Genomic DNA, 19,819 nt, shown 5'->3' on the forward strand with positions numbered 1-19,819 from the left:
TACTTGTTTGGAGCATTATTTATTTTGTGTTCCTGCACGAGATCATCAGATAATGATTCTACGCCATTTTATTGCTGTCATCATGAACAGATTTGGTAATGCACATACCAGTTAAAATATTTGGGTTTTTTATGAACAATATTGTTGAGGTGTATAGTTTTAATTTCACATTCCACATATCCCCAGAAGAGCATTTTTGCTCTGACAGAGGTTTATGTTTTCCTTCTGTTTCTACTAAAAGAAAAATTTTGTTCTCAGCAGGCCTCTGCAATCTCCTTCACACTTGCCCTCTCACACTTAACACTACTATGAAATTCCACTGTAATTTTCTGGTTTGCTGTAGTTATACCTTAGCCAATATTTGTGAGATTGGAATGCAAAATCTTTGGTTTCAGTCGGGCTTTGTCCTTCTCCATCATGCTTAATTTTTTAAATATGGTTTTCTGAAGATGAGCCCCTATCAACACAGTGTTTTGTTTAAGAAATAATTTATTATTCAAGAGGGCAAGGCTTTATGCCTTAGCTTTGAGAAGGATGTCAGTTTGGAGCTTCGTTACTGTTTGCAAATAACATATTGGATTTTTTTGTACAATACCTAGCAAGTTCTTCCTTCAATGTTTTCATAGGAAGGGAGAAGGCAAGAGGAAGTAAGTTTTGGTAAACCTCTCGGGTTGTCTAGGAGATTTTGTTAATTCAAGTGAATTATGTTTTCTTGTGAAAATACTGTTTTGTCCATATCCTTAGAACCGTTTTTTCTTCAAGTGCTTGTTTCCGTAGTGTTGAAATTAATTTTCCACCATTGAAGAATTTTTCATAGAAGGTATGTTATTGCCGAAGTTTGGAAAGTGTTACAAGCAATCATTCAACAATTAAGGATAAGACCATTTTCGTTTTGATCTGCATGTATTTTAACATTATTTTTCTGTACATAGCATTATGCTTTTGTATGATGCCTGTAGTTCAGCCTCTGAAAGTTAGTTCTTAATTCATTCTTGCTGTCATGAAAATCCTTGATGATATCTGTGTTTACAATAGTTAGAATTTCTAGCTACTTTTTACATTATGAAATCATCTAAATCTTTAAATTCATTTCTAGGAGTCCCATTGCAGAAAGGAGATGATTGAGGAGAGGTATATGAGGTATAAAGACATAGTGACTTCTTTGCAGCAGCAGCTGGAAGATTCAAAGCAAAGAGTTGGGCAAGTCAAGGTGTGTGTGTGTACTCCACTTCTGTGTCCCAATTGCTTTCAACCAGCAACATAACCTTACCTTATTAACTCCTAGTACAAACACAGACTGAAATCATGCATGAATGTTTCTGTTTCAAATAGCTGCCATGGCTGATGGCATGGCAGGTATATTGACATGGCATGAAATTTGATGAATTAAAGGTTGCTTTCATTGTACCCATGCCATGGATACTTTCCAAAAAATCTTTCAGCTTTCACAAAAAGGTATCTTACTGTGTCTTACTTCTCTGAAGTTCTTACTGCTTTGTCAAATTGCTGTCTACAGCAATTTTTAATTTTTCAAATTTCTCTTGTCCTTTCAAGTTAAAGATACAGATAGAAATCTATTTCCCCTATAAAAAGGTTGACTAATTTATAAATTACATGTAGCAATTCTTCAGTAGTTGATATTTGCACTTATCGGAAGCAATTCTATGTGAGGTCTCTTTCATACATAAATGAAATCCAGGCAAACAGAAGGGAAGTGATTTGCTAAAGGTCACTCACTGGACTTACAGCAGTGCTAAGCATGAATAACTAACTCCCTACAATACAAATCCAGTGCTCTTCTTTAGAAACTTTGCCTGTAATGAGTTCAACTTTCCAATTATTAACATGCTTTCTTTCCCTTAGTAGCTTGTTGATTGTCATATCGCTGTCATTGTAATAGCAGCTTACTTCAGCACAACTACGATTTCTTATGCAAGTGTTTGAAAAAAGTGATCTGACCTGAAGAATCATACTAGTATTTCTGCTACATGTCTCAGTCAAATCAGTTTCTTTGGCAATGCATCAAACCTGTGTCTCTAAGCAATTGAGCTCAAATTGAGGATCACACACTCCATGAAAAAGATAGAAAGATGTTTGTGTTCCCCAACTTATAGGTAACCGTCTTCCTATTGTAAAATGAGGACATACTTACAGCATGTCTTTTAAAAAGTGGAAAAGCTAAAATAAATACAGAATGTTTTAGCTTAGTAAGTTGCTGTTGTGAGAAGGTACTAAGTTACTTGAGAAAGCTATCTTGCTCTTCTGTGAGAAAGAATTGAAAGGAGGAAACAGGCAAAATCAGTATGTTGCTGGTGATAATCTTCAGTATCTTGAATTTCTTTTCCCTCCACAGAAGCATTACTAAGTCAGTAGCTACTGAAATTTGGAAAACATTGAAAATCTAAGTGGAATGCAATCAGCTGACAGTAGAACATAACATTGCACTAAGCTGACTGAACTTACTGAACTTGTGTGATTTGAACTCAATAATCAGAATCCAGTACAAAGCTGATTCCAAAACAATTCTCTTTCTTTAGACAACTGAGAGCATTTAATGGTTTCCATTTAGTCAGGCCTAATTGGGTTTTTGCATGACATACAGTACTTTTTGCTGTCACGGCTGCTGCAAATAGAACAGAATGTTCAAAACCAAGTAACAGACGGGTGCTAATCTGATTTCAGTGATCAGGCTAGCTTAGACTAAAGAAAAACCTTTTTAATGCTTGCCTTTCTTACCCTCCTTTGAAACTAACTCAAATGCCATTTTTTATTTATTTATTTTTCTGTTTGTCAGTTGGGAGTCTCTAAAATTGATTGCTGGAAGACTGTAGGTTTGAGGACACCAAAGTTGATTCTTTCTGGTATTTTTGGTTCACGCTGTGTACATACTGCCCCTGGTATACAAACTAGACAGATACTTAATAGATGATAAGAAAATCCATGTTTCTATTAAAATTTTTACATTGATCATTTTAGATGGAATTACTTCTGATATTAAACTTCCTCCTCTGTTAATGTTTTTCTTTCTAGCCTTTCTTATATTACACTTGTTTCAGCTTGCTTGCCAACATTGATCTCAGACAGGCATTATCTAATCTTGTGTCCCAGTCTTTTCATTTTAAGGAGGAAAAATTAAACCAAAGTTGAATGTTCCTCTAAAAGCAGGTCTTTTTCTTTCTTTCTTATGATTTCTTTTGTCCCTACTCAATCTCTTCCTACTCTTCTGTAGTCTTGTCAGATGGCTTTAAAATACCTGTTGCTTAGAAGTCCAGAAAAATCATACTTTCTATTTGTATGTTTTAAAATGGAAGATTTCCAGTAAAAAAAGTAGGCCATAGGCTGGGACGATACCATCAGGCACAAAAATCTTGATTTTTCAATGAAGAAAGGGCCAAATAATAGTAGATGAAGATGAAATTGGGGGAAAACTTCATAAATATAACATATTAAAAGAAAATAGCAACAGCAGCAAAATCAAAGCAGAAAGCCAGAGGAAAGCTAGAGATAAATGTTTTCAAGTAGAGATATAAATATTTTAGGAGAGTTTCCCTGCCACAGATGATTGACCATCCACTCAAACACAGCAGATGAAGTTGTCCATGAAGCACATGACAAAAGGCACATTCTTTACATTAATATTTCTGTGAAAAGAAAGCCATTTTGTTTTGCAGGTACTGGTAGAAGCACCTTTCTTGTTTAAAAACTCTTCTTTTAAAGCATTTCTGGAAGCAGAATGGAAAGACAAAAACGTTTTTTATTCTTTAAAAATTGTTATTGTGCTATGAACACTTTAGGTATTAAGTCTCTCATCAGCACATAAGGGGATTAATATGTATAATTCCCATTAGTCTTAACAGGAGTAAATCCTTCTTCAGTGATGGAACAAAAGCTTATTGTATCTCTAAATTAATGTAATTTTTTTTTTGTTTAGTTTTCAAATCTTATGTATCAACGTAAAATTAAGTATCAACATAAATGATAAATTGCAATATGTTTTAACAAAATTCCTTGAGGCTTTTTATGATAAGAATTCAGCAGTAATATTGTTTGTTTTATGAATTGATGCATTTATTCATTATGACTTCTTCTCATTTCAAGAAACTGAGTAATTTGGATACCAAGCCAAGCTTTTAATCTCATTTTGGATTGTATTGTGACTGGGGACTACTTACTGCAGAGCTAATAGAGATTTTTCAGGGATTTTTGTTTAAATGAAATTTTTAAATTTATCTTCTCTTTTTAGCTTGTAGACCAAATGACTTTCCTCACCAAGAAGCTCTGCTGGATGGGTTTGGCCATAAATAGTAACATTGTACTTAAGACTTTATGTAATGGTTTAACAAAAACATTCAAAAGCACCTTTAAGTATTTTGACATGTGAAATCTATGAACTTTAGGTTTCCTCAGTGGCAGTGAAATTAGATTTATATTTATTACTCCTTGTGAAATTAGTATGAACCATTCATTGATGAGGAAGTCATTATTCACTGATGTCTGCCCTGCTGATATGGTGTGTGCTGAGCTGTGCATGTGATGTGAATAGGGAAGAGCTTTTTACAACATGCGGTAGTGGCAAAGACTTGCAGTGATGCCAGTGCTTTTCTCAAGGCAAAGGAGTTTTTCACAGACATTTTATAGTGGTGAAGTGGAGATAAACTTGTAAGCAAATTTGAACCTAAATGCAATACTGAGAATTCAGAGAATTCAAATCAGTCTTTTTCAGTGTGTATGAAATCACAGCATGTGCCTGTCTGTGTGCTACTAGTTTTTGTTGAAGTTTGCAGCTGCTTGATAGTGATAGATAAAATTATTTTTATCTGATTCCCATAGGATGTGAAAATGGATGCTGAAATTTCTGATGTAGAAGTGGCTGCTCATTCTAGTTGGCGAACTCAAAACAGCTTTTTGTGCAGCTCACCGCTTTCAAGTTCAGGTTGTAAGTATTATAGCACAGAAAAAAAATGGTAACACATTTTTTTCTTCTAAAAATTTTTTTCCTGGATGAGTGAGATGCTGTTTTCAGAAGTGCTGGAACCATCTTAAGTATCCTACTGTGTTTTAGTTTTAGATGCTGGATGGATGTCTTTGCCTAGGAAGTACTTCATTACATCCCACTGACAGTTGTTTGGGTTTTTTTGGCTGGGACATTAAATATATTTTGTTTATCTATTGCAAAGAAAAGGGCTGCCATTGAATTCTGAATCTCTGCTTAACAAGTCATCCCTCTGTAGGCTGTGTAGACTCTCTGGTCTTCTGAGGGACCACAGAGATATCCTCAGACATGGATTCTTTCCAAGATCTTTTATGTGTGCCAGTTAGTCCCATGCTTGTGTAGCATTTTCTCAGGGAAAGTTGAATTCACTAATTCTACTTCAATAGTGTTTTTAACTGTTTTTTCTCTACCCCCATGTGCATATACAACTTGTGTTCATGTGAAGTCATGGGATCTCTTGATTCAGCTGAGAAATGCTCAATAAAACATAGGGCGTATTAGGTCTTGATTGGGTATGTAAGCACACCTTTGCATGAGTGTCACAAGTAACATAAAACCCAGGTTTTTAAGGGGGTTTTTAAGCATATCAGTACAAGGATATCAAAATACTTCTCTTCAGAAGGGTATCATCTTCCCTTTATTTTCAGTATAGCCAGTTTGTGTACTGGGAACCTATTTAGAAAGTTGCATTCTCTTGAAGCCTATTTCAGGCTTCATTGCACTTTGAAATGTTGCATCTTTCTATGAGTGCTGTGGTATATTCTGCTCACCAGTAAGTCTTGAGCTGATCTGATGAGGTTAAAGGTAATTGGTTTCTCTTCCTTTCAGAATCTATGGGCTGGAGTTAGTATCTTTTTGCAGAACATATTGAATAAGAGTAGTGGGAATACAGCATAGGAGATAATACCTCTGTATCATCTGTACTGCATAAACACTTTACCTTGACTCAGAGTTGATTTTTCTGTTTTCCCAAACCTCATCCCTGTCAAAGTCTTGCAAATCAAAGTACAGCTGAACCTGTTTTGGGTATAGAAAAGAAGTAACAGATGCCCCACAGAATATTCAGATGAATGGCCTCCACCAGTCCCTTCCTGTCCCAAGAATTCCAAAACTGTTCACTGCAAAAATTTACTGAAATTTAAAAATACAGCATAAGTGTTCCTAAACTATTTCAATATCTTTATACTGCTTAACCTGAATTAAACAAGCTAGAACTTTGTTGCTTTAAAACTTTTTAATAAATTTTACGGGGTTCTAAGAGAAATAGGATCCATGTGATCTGAATACCAATCTGATGAAGCAGTTGTGCATGTTTATTCTCTGATTCAACTGTTTTTCTGGAACTAAGTTTCAACTAAATTTTCTGGAAATAAAAAAATAAATTATTAACAAAAGACAGTGGTGATTCAATTCACTACTTAGTCCTTATGGCACTGAAACATGTGGATTACTCCACAGACTTTGGTTTTTGACTGATTGTCACTTTATGCTGAAACTGATTTCCACCAGTCAAATGTGTATTTTGAAGTTGTTGGTATAGTTCTTGAGGACAGTGAAAATTCTGCTGTGGTATGAGCATTAAGGAGATTTTTCAGTGAGTGGCAAATGAAAAGTCAGCTACTTCACTCATGATAGTCACAAAAACATAATGAACTTTAAATTTCAGTAATGGTATTAATTAATTCTCATTTGAGATTTTGACAGTGAAGTATAATTTGACATCTTTGCTCCCAAACCTACTGTAGCTTTTAATAAATCTTCCTATACATGTCATCATCTATTTTCTGTGATTAATTGTCTCCTTCTTCAGAAACAGAAGGATGGAAATTTTTTTCCTTCATTTGCCTTTTGGAGCAGTTTGCAAGCCTTTGTGATTTATATTTCCCCATTCCATCTCTCTTCAACTCATGCAGCCTTACAGACTGTAGATTCAATAACTAATACTAGAAGCTTCCTTCCCAATGTGAGTTTCCTATGACTTGTGGAGAGTACCCAGAAGGAGAGCAGACTCATTGTTATAATTAACTTATTTGTGAGGGAGATTGTGGGATTTAAGTTTGAAATTGGTTGACGAAAGAAGAACAAATAGCATGGGAAAATAAATAAGGGAACAACAATCTATTTCCATATATATATATATATGTTTACCAAAAATTTGCCAATGTAGTTAAAAGGAAAGTAATGAACATCAACATTGTGTTTTGCTTCTGGTATAATTTCTTCAGTTATAACAGCTTTTCCATTATAAACATATTTTAAAATATGTTGAGGGAATGTGCTTTTATTTCTGTACCCATTTTCTTAGAAATTAAGAAGTTGAAATGAGAAAGTAATTTATTCAAGGAAACATTCACTAGATGTGGTTTGCAGTCGATATTATTATCAGACCAGAATGGTTGGTCCAGCCAGTCACTGGTTGTTATCTAAAGAATAATCCTCAGAAACTGTTTTTACGGCCACTGTATTTTCCTGAAATTTTAAGTACAAAAGTCCCTTGGGTTACACATGCTTTGCATTAACTTTGTGCATTGAGTCCTGCCTTTCTCTTTGCACATTTCATCCCTTTGAGGTTTTAACCTGGATGGTTTCCCAGAAACCATATGCCTTAGAGGTTTTCTATTGTTGTTGGGAATTTATGTTGCAGGGCTTCATAAGTTGTGATGGACAACACTCTTGTGTCAACATGGTATGTAGTAGGACTGATACCACAGCTGAATAAAACCAAGCTGTCCTGAATGTAGGCTTTATTGTCAGAACAATTAACTTCTGCACTGTATTGGTGGTGCCTGTCTTTATCCCTCTATGTATACTTTTTCATAAATTCTTAAGACTATTTTTATTGGCATTTATAAATAATGTAATGTACTTACAAGTAAAAAGACATTGCAATGTGACTATGCTGTGGGCACCCTTCTAGAACAAAACCTAGGTCTGCTTAAGCATAAGAACTTGGAATGACTGGAAACTTGACATCATCATTTAGAAAAATGCAAATTGAAGTAGTTAAGCAATGAACTTTATGATTTTTTGCCTTGCTTTTAATACTGTCCACAGGAGGTACCATTGACATAACATACAGCAGCAGAGCTTTGAACCAATTCTGAAAACTTTATGGTGAATACTTAGAACTCACTGTTATACCAGTGTCCCGAGCACAGTGATTTCATTCTTCTGAAAGTGAAAACATCTCACCCCTCCTAACCAAACTGTGAAGTCTTGCTCCTTGTTAAATAACTTATGGTTATGTATTGCTACAATTTTACTGGATTGTTAGAAATTGCACTCTGGATATTCAGCAGGATGACTTTTCTTCCATGCTTGTGCTATAAAGAAGGCCATTAGAAGAAGGGTATATATAAGCTGCTAGCCACTTTCCTTCCCTTAATTTCTGCCTTTTGCTAAATGTTTGGGTATTTGATTTTTTTTTCTTCAGCTTTTTATGCTAAGATGTTTTGTCAATTGATATTGTTTGGATTTTGATGCAATATAATATTTCTAGAAATAAGCACCATATGTGTGCCCTGCTGTGAAGGTATATACACAGTATGACATTGTATGAGCACCTCTTCAGTGTCACTTGGTGACTTAAGTCCATTCTGTTGGTAAAAATATTCCTTCACAAATTTTTGAGAGGTTTTTCTTATTTAAACAAAAATTCTGGAAAAATAAATGGAAAATATTTCTTAGTGTAAGAATCAAAGTTTTTTAAACAGCGTCTACATTTCTTGTGTATAAGAAAGCTCATGGCTATGCCTGTATTATAGAGTATTAAAATAGATTTCTCTAGAAAACAAAATATTATATTCTCAGTTATGAATATTGAACATATTACTTGCTGAATAAATTCTAATATCATATAATGAAATACATGTTTTAAATAAAAACTAATGGCCAGTCAACCAAATCCAAGAATCATAGGTTTGAAAAGGCCTCTAAGATCATTGAGTCTAACTGACGTAATGTATGATTCTGAAAATGCTTAATCACCTTTTTTGTGTGACTTATTTCTAGCACTTACGAAAGGGATGGTTCCTTTGGATACAAGTGGCACCAAGGAAGATGCTACTAATGTTGCTGTTAGTGAAAAGAAGCTGCAAGCAGAAGGGGGAAAGCAGTAGAATATTTTATGAAACCACACCAGTTTTCTCTGTGGTAAATTCCATTCCAATTTTTTTTTGGTTTTGAACTGTAGTAATTCCATCTGCTGTAGGAGTTATGCACCCTTAATGATTCAACAATTGCCAAACACTCAAATGAAAGAGCACCAAGACTAATTCTAATGAACTCTTTTGATAATTTAGGTGACTTGCACACCAAAGGCTTTCTGAGATTTTGCTATTCTCTTGTATTTGTTTCTGCAGTCCTCTTAGACTATATTTATTGTATTCCTGAAATACTGTGAAGTGAAATACCTGTGACATTAGTCTTTGCTATGAGCTTATTTACCCCTATACAGGAATTGTTCTGACACTTGTTTTTTAATTATGTTTAATAACATTATTAATAATGAAAAAAACATTCAGAAATTGCATATTACTATGATAGAGAATAATTATACAGTGTTGTACAGATACATTTGTGGTTTTAGGTCCCTCAGTTTGAAAAAATCATTTCAAAAAGAAGTGATAAAACAAATTTTTCTCAAAGCAATTAAAAATTGACAGCTTGGTTTTGGGTTCAGCATATATGTATTATAAGTTGTCTAGAATTATTCTTTTGGCCAGAACACTTTTATTAGATGGCCTCAATTAGGCACTTTAAAGAATCTGAATCTCACCCATCTGTATCAGGAGTGTTGAATGGCACTTCTTTGTGGCTGTGTAAATTTTAAAAGCAATGTTTAATGTTCATTTATTTATTCTCTTTTGTTCTCTATTACAAAAGATGTGTTATATTGATTGTAAAATACTATGGAAATAGAATATTGCTCATTTGTATTTGTTCACATATCACTATTCTAAACAAATTAGACACAATTTTATGTTACAGTGGTCTCAAAGAGCAAATCAAAGAATTTTCTGTGTAAGAATTCTGCTGTCTAAAGAAATGCAAGTGTTTCTGATGGTTCTACTTTCATTTTCCTCTCAGCTACTTCTGGCTGGATCACTGCTAGTGTGCCTTAAAAGATTTGCCAAAGCTACCAGGATACTGTAGCAACATTAACACCACTCAAACAATTTTGTTTTGCAGACTTCTGTCATATTTAGGAAGTCTATTTCTTCTCTGAACCACTGTTATTTTTTAGCACTGTAGGTGTCTCAGGTATAATTCATAGGCCACGATGTGCCATCACAAAAGGGGACTATTTTGTTTTTTTTTTTCCAATACTCTGATGAAGTGTTCTGTAGTCCCAGTGGGTGCTCTGGACCTTGCGCTTCTTGACAATCACCTTGTGTTCGTCCTGTTTCAAACAGAACAACATGCTGAGAACATCAAAATCAGACACAGAAATGAGAAAAAGATTGAGTTTATTCTCTGTTCATTTTCCATGAACTTAAATTGCTTAAAACTAAAAAAAAAAAATCTGACACGGTTAAAAGTTTTCTTTACCTTTTGTTGTGTATTATGCTGTGCATGGTAGTGCTGGCATTGGCTTTTTGCAAACTTCTGGCATATCTCCTCATTCAGAGGGTCAAGAAAACAAAACAGGCACATCCATCTGTTCTGATCTCAATGGCCATGACAGGAACAAGAAAAAAAATCAACAAATAAACTGCTCTCTACAAAGAGTGTGGATGTCATGAAACAGTGTTTAGCTCAAGCCATGGCTACTGTAAACTAAACTTACTTTAAGTGGATCCAACATTTGGAATTTATTTTTTTATTAGATCAGAGCAGAGGTGAAAATATGGCATTTAAAACACTTTAACTGGTTTGGTCTGCTGAAACTTTAAAAATTGCAAAACAAAATGTTAGCAGTTTGCAGACTTTATGGTACCTACAAATTAGGGCCAAAACATAGAATGATCACTTTAAAATATATTATTAAGCAATAAATCATGTTCTCAAAACACCTTATGTGGTAATGAGGTCTGGTGCATGGATTGCTGATGGATAAATGTATACCCTAACTGTTTTACCAAAGTTTAAATGATTTTGTGACATGAAAGTAGGTAAATAAAGGGGCCTTTGAGAGTCTTAGCTGAGAAGTAAGACCAGAAATATAATGTCCTCTCTTTTTCCTAAGAAATTTGTAAAAATCGTACCATTTTATGTATTTATACTTTTTTTCCTGACTTGTAACTTAGAAATCTGAAGTATGTGTTCCTAAAACAGGATCACCACAGATTTATATTGTTAGAAAACTAAGGACGAGCAGTCTTATCTCCCTCACTATTACATCAAGTATTGACTCGACTTCTGTACTACATAGGACAGAAATTACTACTGGGTGAACAATTTTGGCTTTAAAACTTTAGGTATGTTCAGTGCTTAGTATATTTGCCTTTGCCCATGTGACTGGGTTTTCATCAGTTTTATATCCTTTTATAAAATTTTCTAAAAGGAGTGGAAGAACAGAAGAGATGTCAAACCATGCACACACACACACACTCGCAAAAAATTCTTACTGAGTAGACTTAGAATTTCCTGGCTTTGGAGTCCCTTTCTTAAGTTTACCCTCTTGGCATGGCAGTCTAGATAGCATGTAATATTTGTCTCTCTTTCTCCTTTGATAGAGGTTCATATTACAAAGTGAATTTTGTTTCCTCTTTACTGAAGGCTAAAGTTCCATTCATGACATTACATGAAACTGTCCCTTTGTGGTTTAAGAAATAATATTTTTTCCATATTAGTCTGAAATAATATTCTTCTGCACAATTTCAGTTTTTAAAGTAGAAAAGCAGAAATTTTTAAATACAACTTTTTGTATATTTCACATCTTTAAAATTACTGTCCCTTCTGGTAGCCAGATGTTTTTGTACTTTAACCCTTTAACGACCTATTACTCAATTCATACCCAAAACAGTCATTTTCAATAATCAAAAATGTGGTATTGTACACACAAAAAATGATGTTTGTTCTGTTTAGCATTTGGTAAATCAGGATATTTTTTATGTATGTACTAAGTACATACAGATTTTATAAGCTAGTATCAGGCACTCTTTTTTTTAATACTGCAGTGAAATACAGTGCTTCAGTACTGTGCTTTCAAAATGTATTGGCCCTCTATTTTAGCATCAAATAGCTGTCACATGAATAAGCTAGAAATTTTATGCCCTTCAGTTCCTAATGTTTTATAGCAGACTTGAGAGTACTTAATTACTTTTGAGACTATATTTACTAAACAGACAAAATAATTTATTTTTATTGTGTAATTATGTCATCCTAAGAAGAAATGTCAAAATAAAAATAAACAATAAAATTTTACGGTGCAAAACAAAGCAATTTCTTACATTTACTTCCCAAATTTTTGATGGAAACTGGTCTTCAGTGATGGTGAAAATACTCCTTGGATATTCAAAGCTCAGCCACATTTTTACTGACTATTACAGCAAAGTAAATAAAGAAAATACATGAAAACCCCATACAACAAAGAAACTACAATTCTCAAATCCATTTCTCAGCTAAGGAATCTACAGTTCATCTGCGGCTTGCAAGGCATAGTCTTTGCACTGGATAGCACTGAGTGGTTTTTCATGAATGAAAATGCCAGTATTACTCTGAAAGGAGATCAGTAGGTATTTTTGTTACACTGATTATAATTTTTATGGCTTAATATGAGAAGTCTGCAACTTGGATGCATTCTCATGTCTATAACATGCAGGAGAACTTTTTCATAAATTTTTGTGGCGCTGCTTTTACAGTAGAATTTTACAGTGTCCATGTTAAACTCCTTGTGTCTGCAGTGTGTTAGTAACAAATTTATCTGTCTAAGCCCTTGTCACCCCACAGAGGTAATTGATACTGCAGTTAATGTGAGTTGCAGGTCAATAGCTGATGACACAGCCTTCTCGGAAATGGGTGTGCTGGAGGACGTCATGCAAAGTCCTGTGATTTTGACGTAATTGTGGAATTTAGAAGCAGTTGTAGAGGAAAACTTAACAGTGGAAGGGATGGAAAGCAGTTCATGATCAAATTAAAATTTAAGAACACTTTTATTCTTGTTGCCTTAGCTTAAAAACTGTCTTATAGCTAGTATTTACATCTGAATGAAAGTGATCCCTAAACCAAATTCCATGGTGGACAATTCTTTTTTTCATGTTTAAGTACTTTCTACTCTAGCACAACTCTACTATTTACTGTAAGCATGTCTGGGCTGCTGTGAATATGAACTTATTTGCTTTTCTCTGTAAATAACTAAATTAGATTTTAAATCTGAACAATATTTCTGTGCTCTGTACAAGAATACAACACAGCAGAATCCAATAACCAAGTCATTCAAAAATCTGCAATGCTTCTGGGAATGTTGATGGCAAAAATGAAGGACATTGCTGTGGTTAAAATCCAGCAACATCCAACTTTTATCATTTGTGCTAACGACAATAGCTCTCCTGTTTCTAAAGCTGAAGTTGCACTTCTGTAATTTTTCTGGCTGAAATAAGGAGATTTTATTTTCTTTTCCCCTAACAATGACAAAATCTGTAGTGTGAGAATATGCAGTGAACATATTTTTAAATTTCTAGTATTTTTATTTGGGAATCTACGAGGTGCTATTTGGAACTAACACAGTTGTTAACATGTTTTTGTTAAATTATTACATTTAAAAACACAAACTCCATAGAGATACCTCTTTTAGGATAATTTTGCTGTCTGTTTTTAGCGACATGGCTCCTTGATAGGTGTTTTATGGGAGTAAGTACAACAATTGTTCTTGAGTAGTTTGTTATTTTCTTGTCTTTTCAGACCAGAGTTGTTTTGATGTTAGACTGCTTTTCTCATCTGCCATCTAAAGTGCACTAGTGTGTCAGAAGACATACCATAATTTCTTCACCTACCCACTGTCAATAATTTTGGTAGTTTATGTTCCCATGGAATTACATTAGTATTGATGGCAGTTGTTTCTTATAAGCTCTTTTCATATGAACTCTGACACTCTTGTTTGTTTACTAAAATAAAAGCTACATAGTAAATGGACTAACATCAGGTCACATGCTGTCTAATTTTAAAGATTATTCTACAGGCCAAAGTAAATATCTCTTACTACATTCATCTAGATTTTCTGATTGCCAGCATTGATTCTACTATCAGTTTGTAGAAGGAAATAGTAAAGGATAGACTTTACCACAATACCCCTGAAATATTATTGAGTTGAGGCAAAAAAAAAGAGACTACAAATTTAGGACATCTGTCTAAGTGCTTATTCTAGAACCTAAAATACTCATATTAAAAAGTGTATTTCTTCAGTGTATTAATATCAAATCATCTTCCTTATAAACAGTTGCTGACACCTAAAATATTTTTGAAAAGTGCTACTGAAATTTGCTAAATGTGATCAAAAGGATTTCTGTATCACTCACTCTGTTAAACAAGCATGGAACTGGGAAACGGCCCAATTTATGTTTCTGGTATGAGGCTCTTCACAGAAACCACCAGTGGTACAGTTTTGTATTTAATGTGGAAAATGATGAGGATGAGCTGTGTTTTGCTGGTGGCCAAGAGAACAGTTTGCATCTATGACTTTTTGGTGTAGGGAGCTCAGTGTGTGCACCATTTTTATTTAGGCTCTCCCTGGCTTCTGCAGCACTGACAGCACCATTTCACTCAAACAGCTGCAACCATGAAGACATCATGGAGCTGGCAGAACTTTTGTTACATGTTTTGACTAACAGAGTGTCAACAAGTCCATCAGAAACCTTGGAGTTGTTTGTTTTGTCTTCACTGGAGCAGTCTCCAGTGCAGTCATAGAGCTGGAAGATGCAGAAACCTTTGTTTAGTGTGAGCTACCATTAGCAGGGAGGCTTGCTGGCTATGGAATGTGAATGCATTAGTTGATCAATTAGAGGTCTACAAATTAACAAAAAACTAATCTAAAAGGTTTTTAAAAGTGAGACAAATCATTCTTATATGGTAGTTAAAAAAATCTCTGCAAATAAGAAAAAATGAAGTACCAAAGTCAAGAAACACTTCATTTTTCCAGAATGCGAGTAATTGCTTAATTTCAGTGGAGTGACAGACTGAAATGAAGCTCCTGAATATGTTAATCAGCAGACATCAACCCACTGCATATCATCTCTTAACATGTGAGACTTGCTGACTTTGATTTAGACTTAACTACGTTCCATACTTAGGGTAAGTCTCTTATGTGTGCTGTGCACTGAGTAGCAAAGTGGAAATAATTCCACTGGATGCAGCTGATACGCTACAAAAGGAATACTGGCTCTTGCAGTGTATTTTAACAAATAGCTCAAATGTTCACATTTCTGTTGTGGTATTACATTACCAGAAGAAAGCAACAAATAGAAAAATACTTGAATTGTAGGTGAGGGTGTCAATACAAGAACAGTGTATTACTGAGGTTTTGAAGGTGTATCACTTTTAAGGCTGACATTTCTATCTGTGCTTATTAGCAAATGCTGATATTCTGTTTTAATTTTTTTTTCCCTTGGGGCGTATGAGAAGAAAATATGTTATTTGGTTTTGATTTCTGGAACATGTTTTGCCATCTCATGCTGTCGATTTCTATTTAATTTGGTGTTAGCTAAAAACTTTTACCATCTAATTCTGATACTTCATTACAAGCGCTCCTAATTAAGTTAGTTAATACATGAGTCACTTTCCTCCAGATCTTTTGTTTTCATTTCATTTGAATGAAATACAGTGGTATTTTGCAGTTAATGTCCTAAAACTGGAGCAAAATTATTCTTGTGAACTAGCATTTTGGTTGGGACATTCCACAACTAAGATTTCCCAGGCAATTCATACATGTGACACTGAATATATTACATCATATTTCCCAGTCAACTATTGTCACTACAGTATAGTATAAAGTAACAACAAAGAATCTGCAGAATTTCAACAAATAATATGGATGAGAAATGTTTCTGTGCTGATATGAAGTCAGAAAGGTCTGTTTAATACTTCTAAAACTTATTGTATTGGTTAACGTGATAGAAATAGGCATAGTGGAATGAAATTCCTCAATACTGAATAATTTCTTGAGATAAAGTCCTTGAGTGTTTAGCAAGGAGTCCAGCTCTTTGTACATGTTGATGTTCACCTTAGTGTAGTAACCAGAACTACTGCAGTTTCCTTCAGACTTGATTTCTGTAACATAAAGGTGTGTTCAGACTTCTAATAGCTGTGTAGGCATCAGGTATATCCTGTCCACATAATTATATCTCTTTCTTATAGACATTGACATATATAAACACGTTCATGCAGTGTAAAATTTTACTGCTCAAAAAGAAAGATTGCCTTTTATGCTTTGAAATCCTGACTGCAGTAAGGCTAGCAGAGGCCTTGCCATTACTATCAGTAGAGTTACAATTTTGTGCTGAGTTTTAGAAAAGAGGAGAGAAATATTTTTTTTGTCTGTTTTCATTGCATTCTGAAGGTATGCAAGTCTGCAATATATGTTGGTTTGATGAAGAACAAATGCTTGCCGAAAAATACATGATCTTATAAAAATCATATGGTAACAAACTCCAAAACACTTGGAATAATTTGACACTATCTCATTTTTATATTTTAATTTTTTTCAGAATCTAAGAAATGAGATTTTGAGTTCATTTAGGTTACTATGTTTTTTTCAAGACTAAATCAAAGTTAGTTATATCATGAAAACCATAGTACTTCTGAATAACATCAATCCAAGCTTATGAAATTTGAAAAATTCTGAAGCAGCTCTTTGATCCACTTCTATGTGGTCTACAATAGTATTTTCAAAGTAATGAAGCCATCTCCAAGGAGAGATGGCTCATCTGTTAATATGTATCAATTGTATTTCAGAGTCATGACTAAATGTTTTGTTGTGTAACAGTTTTTCAACTGATCTAGTAATTTAATGAGAACTCAAAATGGGGATTTTTGTGTGTGTAGGGAGAAGGCAATTACATCTTAGATCTAAATTCCAGTACTGTTGGTATTCTTTCTTAACAAAAGACTCACAAAATAAAACCAGTTTTGACTTTTTTGTCCTATGATATTTTAGTTCCAAGATAGATAGCTTCACAAGTTATTTGCAGTCCACTTTTTCCATTATCTGCCATCTTCAAGGAGGAAGAAAGTTCAGCTTGACTATCTTGAGAAGTATGTAATGAATTTAAAAAAAACAAAATCAAAAATCTTAGAATCATTTAGGTTAAAAAAGATCCTTTCGATCAAGTTCAGCCAAACTACTGCTTGACTATTACTTCCTGTAAATCGCATGGATACACATAAAAGTAAGTCTACAGGTTGGATTTTCAGAACACCTCATGCAGGTTTAGGAACAATACATTGTAGAAGTATAAAAGGAAGAACTGTTACCATGTTGGTTTGATGCACAAGTCCTTACCAACCTGTGAAATTTGAGATACTTGGTTACACACGAGCTGTGACTCATGTCGCACCAGAGCACCAGTTTTATTGTTGAGTTGCTTCTCTGACTTCAGAACATCTGTGCCTGATTTATACCAATATGAAGCCAGAATGAAATCTCTTGCATAAAGCCTAAGTACCAATCAAAGTACGAAGTGCTGAGATCTTGTCAAGTGATTGCAGTACGAAGTATATGAAAGCTGTCTTTTGTGCTCTGAGTATGTTGCTGCAAGCTGAAATCTTGGCACAGTCTGCAGGTATGTTTAAGTTTGGTTAAGGCTGTACTAGGAAAGTTCATATGTTAATTTAATGTCAACATTTGTACCTACTTTCTGCAATTAGACTGTAAAATGTTAGCCAATGAGGCAGTAACAAAAATATCAAACTACATTGCACTTCTGCTGACTTGGGGCTTAGTCCAAGCAATTCCTGAAGGCGGGGTTGCAAGTCTTCATTGCATCTCAGAGATAGCTGGTGCCTATGCAGGACCAAAGTTGCTAGCTGTACTTGTAATTTAAAGTATAACATAAAAACTTGTAATTTTTCTAAGCTAACACAATAAATTATTTTTCTAAGCAATGCATGGCATCTGTATTTATTTACCTAACATTGCCAAACTTATGTAAAGGCCTGTTTTATGTAATTGATCTTTTTTAGTTTTGTGAAGTATAGATGTGTGATATGGAATTATATTGCCCAGTTTTCTTCTTATCTCTAGGAGCAATTGGATTTTTTATTTTGTTTTCTTTCTCCTACTGTAATATTTGTTTAAAAACTAAGATGATAGTTTTGTTATGAGAATAAATAATTTTCTTCAAATATTTGTATTCAAAATACTTATTTAAGTCAAAGATTTGTATGCCATTTGTATGCCACTGTGTAAAAATCTGGTAATGTATTGTGGTGTTACAGTTGGAGTGGGTCTTTATGTTGGCCATTACTGACAGTGTTTCCAGAGGTGCCCTTAATTAGAAGAGGCTGTTGTGCCTGTAGTCTTAGGGAGTGTGAACAAGATTAATCTGATTGAGCTTGAGTGTGGATGGAACACATGCCTCCATCTAAATGAACCTGCTTTGTAGTCAATGGGATCTGTAGCGTCCTTCATCTCAGACCAAAGTAAGCAGTCAGAGTTTGATCAAATTGCAGTGAACTGCTCTAACTAGGTAATTTAAGTCTCCATTTAGTAAAAAGGAGAATCAGGCATCTGCCTTAGATGGTTATTGCTTGCAGTATAGGAACCATGTCCATCCACAGAGTGGGGTCTATCCATGTGTGCTTTATCTGAACTCCAGGATAAATTCTTTATTACCTTAAATAAGAGACACCTCTGGAGGCATTGAAATGGGATGCAGTTAAACAAGCAAAGAGATTGAGCCATGACAGTGTTTAATGAAAGAAAAATCATTGTTGCTGGGAGGTTCCACACAGCTAAATTTCTATGGAAGCATTTAATGGAAAACAAAGCCTTGTATTTTAAAATACAAAGTAAAACCAAACCAAACCAAAAGGTATTGCATAATTGCATATAATGAAGTTTTCTGATTCGGGTTTCTCACAACAAGCTGGTCAAAATATAGTTTCTTTATATACTGAGAAATCAGTTACTGAAAACCTGTAATTATTTTACTAATTTAATTTTCCTCAATTACATATTCCCTTCCCTTTGGAAATTAAGAGATTTTGCAAGTATTTAACATTGTTTTTTGATTTGCAATTATTAAGTTATTATGACAAACTTACTTTTCTGTGGACCAGAAATTTTCACTATTTTCACTGATGATAACAGAGTTCTTTCTTTCACACATGATTATTCCTCTCTTCCAGCAGCTGTTGCACAACACTTTTGCCTCCTTCTTAAATCTGCTATTCCAGAGGCTCTACCGCCATTGCCTTGGCCCTGAGAATTGAGCTCTTGTGATGTAAATACCCTACAGGCTCCTTTACAAGTGAAAACAAGTAGTTTATTCTGGTTTCCTTTTGGATACCTTCCGAATGTGATCCTTAAGTAGAATTTTAAAAGCAGAACATACTACTGGAAAAGTCTGGAAAACTGCCTGAAAACTACTGCTGGACGCATCAATGGTTCTACAGGAGACAGGAAGCCTATGAGGACAGGTCGGTCAACATTTCTAATGCTCTTGACAATGGACAACCACTACAGCTCAAACAGCACTTCTCAGTGGGTAAGGAAAGTAGGTTGATAAAAAGAGTGGACAAATTGGTTTAATAGGAATTTTAGTTGTAGTCTCAGAAAAATGCTGTGACCTCTGATAAAAGTCCCAGCTGGCCCTCAGTTAGTGTGGACCTTAACTTATCCTTGTTTTATAAGCCAGGAACCCACTGAACTATCAAGTGATGGTTCTTCCT

At 34.5% G+C, this 19,819-nt stretch overlaps 1 protein-coding gene across 1 annotated transcript in view; it reads left to right on the forward strand.

Annotated features, from left to right (window-relative positions):
• CEP128 (centrosomal protein 128) overlaps positions 1-18,271 on the forward strand; it is a 103,665-nt gene extending 85,394 nt beyond the window's left edge. Inside the window, exons 22-24 of the mRNA XM_063160173.1 lie at positions 1,097-1,210; positions 4,831-4,936; positions 9,005-18,271. Of these exons, the coding sequence (XP_063016243.1) occupies positions 1,097-1,210; positions 4,831-4,936; positions 9,005-9,111 (327 nt within the window). The 3' untranslated portion in view covers positions 9,112-18,271. The remainder of the gene's footprint in view (positions 1-1,096; positions 1,211-4,830; positions 4,937-9,004) is intronic.
• The last annotated feature ends 1,548 nt before the right edge of the window (positions 18,272-19,819 follow it).

The sequence above is a fragment of the Melospiza melodia genome, chromosome 6 (genome assembly GCF_035770615.1).
Source record: "Melospiza melodia melodia isolate bMelMel2 chromosome 6, bMelMel2.pri, whole genome shotgun sequence".
NCBI lineage: Eukaryota > Metazoa > Chordata > Aves > Passeriformes > Passerellidae > Melospiza > Melospiza melodia.